This window comes from Galeopterus variegatus, unplaced genomic scaffold (genome assembly GCF_000696425.1).
Source record: "Galeopterus variegatus unplaced genomic scaffold, G_variegatus-3.0.2 Scaffold1387, whole genome shotgun sequence".
Classification (NCBI taxonomy): domain Eukaryota; kingdom Metazoa; phylum Chordata; class Mammalia; order Dermoptera; family Cynocephalidae; genus Galeopterus; species Galeopterus variegatus.
The window spans coordinates 1,264-9,265 of NW_007727498.1; the positions used below are offsets into that span (position 1 = coordinate 1,264).

The following is an 8,002-nucleotide window of genomic DNA, read 5'->3' on the forward strand; positions in this document are numbered from 1 at the left end:
AAGTTTAACACAAAGTCAACTGCATATTTAGTTTAAAAAAAAAAAAAACACAAAGTCTAATCATTATAGCTTTGATATTTAAAATGATGTTCACAAGTATAAGATCTGGTCTTTTTTCACTTATTAAAAAAAAAATCTGCTCTCCAATAAAATAATTACTTCAATATCCAGCCCCCTTAAAAGCCACACAGAGAAAATAACAATACATTCTTACAAAGATTTTAAAAATCCAAAGATAAAAATCCACAGAAAAAAAAAATTCCTGAATCATAGTTCAATGCCAAAGTAATAAAAAGGAATACTTCATTCTGACAAATATTTGCTTACGTTGTTTTTCTTCCTTTGGTGTTCAACAGCATCCTTCAAAGAATCTAACTCATTCCGAAGACCAGTTATTTCCTTCTCTCTTTCTGAAATTCTAAACCAGAACATGAATATATATAGCAAAATTTCAGGGAAACATAATATAACTTAGATACCTACATATCAACATTTGTTACTACAAAATAAAAAACATCAAGTAGATGATGCTTTGAAGAATGCATTAACTTAATAGCTTAGCTACTGTTTACCACAGAAAGACCACCCTATGGATTCTTATTTTAGAAATAATTTTTAAAATAAGTCTCTCATACACAATATGATATGCTGAGATTTATGCTAAAGAGAAATCTCATCCCCTAAGAAATAGTTCATGAATATATGAACTGCTGTGGTTGTAGTTATTTCCGTTTTTACCTGGTCAGTGCAGTAGCTATTTTCAGAGGAGTGAAAACTGATATAGAAGCAGTCTCTTAAATATATTATTATTTTTCAGAAGGCAATGAAATCAGTAATGACTTTAAGTGGTTATAACCCACAACAAAAACATGATATTAAAATGAGCTAGGTGTTCTCTTGCCATTTTCACACCAATCTCAGGATTCATGTAGTTTTCTGGTCCTGTCCAATTATTTCCCAGAAATGCAGAAAGTACTGACAAAGATTCACAATTCAGTTCTGCTATAGTTGAGAGTGGCTTGGGTAGAAAGTTAAATCACAAATAGCTCTTCCCTGAGAATAAGGCTCTAAATAAGGGGTTGGCAGACTAGGGCTCTGGGCCTAGCTCACAGTCTGTTTTGGTATGGCTCTTAAACAAAGAGATGTTTTTACTTTTTTAAAAGGTTGTTTGGAAAAAAAAAAAAAGAATATGAAAGAGACCTATATGGCCACAAAGTTTAAAATATTCACTACAAAGCCCTTTATAGAACATATTTGCTGACTCTTGCATACAGTACTCAAGACTCAATTTAACAGTAAATAATTCTAACATAGTAAAATGGCCAACTTTGTAAACAAGCCAAGATAGAATAAGTTAGATTATTCATATCACCTATTAATACGTTTAATGTGGTTGACATTTAACATGTTAAAACATACCAACTTATCTGATATGACCTTAAATGTGACAGGCTGATCAAAAAAAAAAAGTTTCAGTAAAAAAAGGTCTCCTTGAAAGAGAGCAACCATAAAGATTACAAGTTTTCTTAAAAATGCAGAAGCTAAACTAAAATTTGCATTGCTCAATTCCATAATGATATCCAGAAGAAAAAAAGACTCAGTAGGATAATTAAGATAACTGAAAGTGATTTAGTAAAGCTTTCAAAGTCTAGTTTAATTTGTTTCAATGTTTTCTAAATGCCTGGTGAGAGGTGAGAGGGGGAACCCTCAACAAAATATTCAGACATCCAAATACCATAAAAAGGTGCATTAATAACCAAAGGCACAGCTAAGCTCTACTGACCTAAAGTTCAAGATATCCAAATAGAACGGTAAAAATTAGGTGACCATCTGCAGTTACATTAAATTGCTTATCTGAGAACTGTTTAGCACATAAAGTTACCACTTCCCAAATTGTAAATCAAACTCATTACTTACACTTCTAATAATTCTTCATGAGGGGGAAAAGAAGATGCCTATTAAAAGAGTTAAATATTATTTCAAAACAAAGCTTTCTAGAAGACTTAAATTAAAATTCTTCTCAAATATAAATTAAAAACAACACCAAAAGTAAAAATACCATATATTATACATGCCAGTCACCTTGGCTTTAATTAATTTTAATAAAAACGTGTACAAACTTATAAAATGCACTGAAAACTAAATCCAATTTTCATTATCAGTTCATACTTATACTCTTCATTTAGTATTTATTGATTTCCTACTATGTGCAAAGTACTATTATACTGTGTAATTTACATCTGACTACGTAAAAATTTTAAGCTTGCAGAAGTCAAAAAAATACCATAAATGAAATAAAAAGAAAAACTAAAAAAAAATCATTTCCCAATACAGAACAAAAAGTTAATTTTACATAATATGCAAAGGTACATTGTCCTTTGCACGTAGTATTTATTCCTTGATGATTACAATCTCCTAAACTAAGCTACTATAAGCTTTCTTGTTGACAGGGACTCTAATTCTTTTGTCCCTTGTAGTGGATTGAATTATGTCCCCCCGCCCCCAAAACTCCCTGAAGCTTGAACTGTGTCCCCCAAGATTTTGCATTAAAAACTTAGCCCCCACTGTGATTATTCAAAGGGTGGGAAATCCTATTATGGCAATTGAAAAGTGGGGCCTTAAAGAGGTGATTAGATTTTGAGGACCATGCAGTAGTGAATGGATTAGAAATGGTGGTCAGGGCATGATTCTGAAGGCTTTAAAAGTTTAGGAGAGTCTGTCTTTCTCTCCCTCTGCTCCCTTTGCTTCCTTTCTCCATGTGATCTGCTTGTACCCGCCAGCTGCCTGCCGCTTTCCACCATGAGTAGAAGCAGCCTGACACCCATGCCAGATGCAGCTGTCCCAGAATCGTAAGCCAAATAAACCTCTGTTCTTTATACATTATCCAGTTTCAGGTATTTCTGTTATAGCAATACAAAACGGACTAATACATCCCTCAAAATACTTTCTGGTCTATCCATATATGTTCATAAATTAATTTAAAGGATATTTTGGGTAACATATCTTTAAAAAACACATTTTTATTTTATGTTTACCAAGGAGGATTATACCTTGAAAAGGTATGTTAAACAGTGGTAGCATATCACTTAGAATATTACACATTTATTAGTTTCTCTCTAATTCTTGATGTTTTGTTTGGAGAAAAGGGAGATAGGGTCTACACATACATTTAAACTAACCTCTATAGGATTTTAACTGACTTGCTAAGAAAACCACTGTAGAGGATCAGAAAACACACACACAGATAGAAAACAGAGCTGGAATACAGATAGTAATGTTATTTGTGTATACTTTATAAATCGTGGATTATTTTATCTTGTATTTGGCATAGCAAATTACTTTGTTTCATAGGAAATTTGATAAACACTTGTAAATAAAAGACATGCTTTATTTTCAATAAAAATACAAAAATGGTGAGAAAACTTAGTCATTAGTTACATAATATTTTACCACACAAATAAAAGGCAAGACATCTAATAGTACCTACCTTTTGGTAGTTCTGTTGCTTGAGCTGCTCAATTTGGTATTTAAACAATTTGTTTTCATTCTGTACCTCCTATTTAAACAAAAATTAAGCATGAATACCTGAATAGAGATTTTTATTTTCCATATAAACTTTTAAAACATAACAATCACACAAGCTAGGAAAATTCCAAACTAGTAATAATTTTTTAAGTGTGAAATAAGCCCTGTATTAAAACATATTATGAAATTAGAATAATTATATTTAGTACTAGCCTGTGAATGGGCATGTCTCAATAAAACAAAATAAGATCCAGAAACAGACCCAAATATCTGTAAGAATTTAGTATAGGGTGATATTTCAAATCAGTAAGGCAATGTTTCTAAACCTCAACACTAGTGACATCTTGGGCTAGATATTACTATGTTGTAGGGGGCTGTACTATGCACTGTAGGACATTTAGCAGCATCCACAGCCTCCACCTACTACATGCAATAGCACCCCTCCCCCCCCAGTTGTGACAACCAAAAAATGTCTCCAGATATTGCTAAATGTTCCCTGCAGAGCAGAACCACTACAGTAATGATGGATTATTTAATAATGTGGCTAGTCGTCTTTTTAATGGTTAGAATGTTACTCTCACAGCTTATGAAAATAAGTTACATATGAATAAAAAGTCTAAACAAAAAAATTGTAAATGTGTGAAATGTGAAAATATTTTTATGATCACAGAGTGAGAGATACCTTTCTTCCCAAGAGGTGCTACTGCATATAGTAGATGGAGGCCGTGTATACTGCTAAGTGTCCTACAGTGCATAGGACAGCCACCCATAGCAAAGTAATATCTAGCCCAAGATGTCACTACAACTCAGGAAATTACTTGTATGAGGACATAAAAATTTTATACTTCCAAAACAAAACACAAATGAAGGTCAAAAAAAAAGCTGGGGGGAAAAAATCACCTCCCATAAAGATAAAAGGCTAATTTCCTTTACTATGTAAAAAAGATCCTATAAATTAGTAAGAAAAAGTCAACTCAGAAAAAAAAAAAAGTGGAAAAAATTAAAGAACAATTCATAAACAAATGGATTAAACATATGAAGAATGCTTAACTTCTCTCATAATCACATGCAAATTAAAAACAGTCCTATCATTTTTCAAGTATAATATCAAATGTTTTCATTTTTGTCAGTGTTGGAGAGGAAGAAGGGAAAATGGCCTTCTAGGCAAGAGTGTAAATTAGTAAAAACAATTTTGGAGGGCAATTTAGCATTATCTAACAAAATTAAAAATGAACATATTTCTCATAGTGTCCCATACCAGGGCAAACCGTGACCCTGAGCCACTGCCTGGCGTCTGTGTCCATAGGCTGCTGGCACTGAAGCAGACTGCTCAGTGGAAAAAGAAAATGACCCTACTTTGTGAGGGAGAGGGAAGGTAACAGAACCAACTTCTGGACTATGAAATATGAACAAGACTAGTATGAGACAAGGTAGGCATCTACAAACTTGCTATCACTTCAAATCAATGTTCTGTAAGTACTTTGAATATTAACTAAATGAAGATGAGGAGACACTGATTTTCTATTTAAACCATTTACCTTTGAAAAAGGAAAACAGACTAAGAACATACATAAACCTTTTACCCAGAATTTCATTTCTAGGAACTTATAATACAGATATACTAGGAAAAGTATTCAAAATATGTGTACAAGGATATTCACTGCAGCACTGTTTGTAACAGGAACAACTCTAAATAATCCTGGTATCCATCAACTATAACTGGTTATATAAATGATGATACAATCACACAATACCATGAAGCTATTAAAAATTAAAAATAGAGGGCCAGCCCGGTGGCGCACTGGACAGTGCGCCGCTTGGGAGCGCGGCGGCACTCCCGCCGAGGGTTCGGATCCCATGTGGAGACCGGTTCCCGCTCACTGGCTGAGCGCGGTGCGGGCACAACACCGAGGATTGCAATCCCGTTACCGGTCAGTAAAAAAAGACAAAAAGGAAAAAAAAAGAAAAAAGTTAAAAATAGAAATGTGAAATTTCCCAATATACCAAAATCCAAATGGAAAAAGTAAACCCAGGAGTTAATTATTTCTAAATTTTTTTAATGTCATGATGAAAATGAATAGTATTTTCAAAGTAAGTGGCATTAAGACCACTCAGAAGTGAGGGTCAACAAAAAATCCTTAGATAAATGTTAAAATTACTTAATTAATAATTCTAACCAGATAAAGAGAAAATACAACTAAGAAATTGCCTAATGTCAGGCAGGCTCTTTTACTTATTATTTTGGGTCTTACTTTATATTTGTAAACTCAAAACTTTTATATCACTGCAGTAAGAAGCAATGACATCCTATCTAGAGTACTCTACACAGTGCCTAGCATATAGTAAGTACTCAATAAGTTGCAGCCTCTATTATTGATAATCTATGCATGACTAGTGACTTGATTAAAACTCTAATGGACAGATTCCATCTTGGAGAAGGAGAAACAGACAAACAACAGACTTGGTATGTTTTTATGTAACAGGTTTGCGTAATAACTTCGTATAGCATACATTATACGAAGTTATACGACTAAGAAAAAAGACAGCAGAAACAATGCCTACCAGCTCCTTCACCCCATATTACACCAACTTACAAGTTTGTCTTAAAAGACAGTGTTTCCAGGATCAGTCTAGTCAAAGCATACCCTAAAACTGCTACATCTTATTTCATATTTAACATTTTTTAAGCAAATATGGCTTTATCTAGGAGGAAATTCTAAAACAAAGCCTAAGAACAGAGCTATATTTTGTCAACTCTTTATAAAAATTACCACTTTAAAAAAAATGAGTTTTGCTCTAAAGAATCTTGTTTATAATTGGTTGACTCTGGAATTACAATGTACCCAACCCTTGTGCTGAAGAGATGCTACATTTAATTTAATCTGGTTCTCCCTTACCAAGACCAGATGTCTTACTCTAACTACCTCAAGAGAATCCCAATTGCCCTTGTCATCCTAAGTGATAGACCTGTAACATAACACTTAACACTATTAAAATGATCTTTTTATCTATTTCCTCAGGATAGAAACCCATCTTATCCATTTCAGTATCCCCCAGTGCCTGAAGGCACATAATAGACTCTCAAGTACTTGCCCACTTGAACACTATTTCTATTCCACCTTAATCTAGAAAGAATTTCAAGATGCTTATAAGTCTATATGAAAAATGACAAAACAGCATACAGGAAGAGTGGGATTAAAGGATGAAAAGAAAAGGCAAATCTTAAATGCATTGCTAAGTGAAAGAAGCCAATCCAAGAAGGCTACATACTGTATGATTCAAACTATGACATTCTGGAAAAGGCAAAACTACAGAAACAGTAAGATCAGTGGTTGCTAGGGATTCAAAGGGCAATGGGAGGGAGGGGGATGGAGAAAGGGTGAGAGGTATGAACAGGTGAAGCCTAGGAAATTTTAAGGGCAGTGAAACTATTCTGTATGATATGTAATGATGGATACATGTCATTATTCATTTGTTAAAACCCACAAAAAGTGAACCCTAATGAAAACTGAACTTTAGTTAATAACAATGCATTGCTACTGGCTCATCATCTGTAACAAATGCACCCTGCTAATGCAAAATGTTAATAATGAGGGAATCTGGAAAAAGTGTGGGGGGTAATATAGAAACTCTGTACATTTCTCTCAATTTTTTTCTGTAACCTAAAACTGTTCCCCCCAAAAAATAAAATCTACTAATTTAGAAAAAGAAAAGACAAGGAAAACATAAGGCAGATACAAACATAAAATTACATATTTTAATGATCTATATACATACTACAAATAGGCTGCAAATGTGTCTCTGAGCTTTCCATTAGCAAATGAGAGATAAGCACCCTAACAGTTACACAATGCCCACAAGATAAATAGTTTTACAAATGAGCAATCCTGGTGCCAAGAATAGAGTGTCTCCCTCATTTTCATGTAGACAATAACCTAATAAATATCTTCAGCATCTCACTTTTAAGGATACAATTCCAAAGAGGCACTTCTTAAAAACAAACATCAATAAAAACTGATGTCATTACATCAAAGAAAAATCTCTTAAAAGTAATTCATTTATGCATTATGTCTAAGATTATCTTCTAATTCAGAGATATTATTTGAATGCATTTTTATATTGAAAATAATTTTATATTTTAAATAATTTGAAATAAATTTTATATCTCACTACAATAATTGCACTCTTTGTTTAAAAACAGAACTTAAAACCACTTTTTAAAAAAAACTTTTTGCAGGGCTGGCCCGGTGGTGCACTGGAGAGTGCGCCGCTTGAGAGCGTGGCAGCGCTCCCGCCGTGGGTTCGGATCCCATGTGGAGACCGGTTCCCGCTCACTGGCTGAGCGTGGTGCAGGCGCAGCACCGAGGGTTGCGATCCCGTTGCCGGTCCCTGGTGCGGGCACAACACCGAAGGTTGCGATCCCGTTACCGGTCAGTAAAAAAGACAAAAAAAAAAAAAAAAAAAAAAAAAAAAAAAA

At 33.8% G+C, this 8,002-nt stretch overlaps 1 protein-coding gene across 1 annotated transcript in view; it reads right to left on the bottom strand.

Annotated features, from left to right (window-relative positions):
- Positions 1 to 303: 303 nt before the first annotated feature.
- The window catches only part of KTN1 (kinectin 1 (kinesin receptor)), a 48,779-nt gene continuing 41,080 nt past the window's right edge, over positions 304 to 8,002 (bottom strand). The window contains exons 28-31 of the mRNA XM_008576683.1: positions 6,623 to 6,650; positions 3,488 to 3,556; positions 1,918 to 1,955; positions 304 to 418 (exon numbers count right to left, since the gene is read on the bottom strand). Of these exons, the coding sequence (XP_008574905.1) occupies positions 304 to 418; positions 1,918 to 1,955; positions 3,488 to 3,556; positions 6,623 to 6,650 (250 nt within the window). The remainder of the gene's footprint in view (positions 419 to 1,917; positions 1,956 to 3,487; positions 3,557 to 6,622; positions 6,651 to 8,002) is intronic.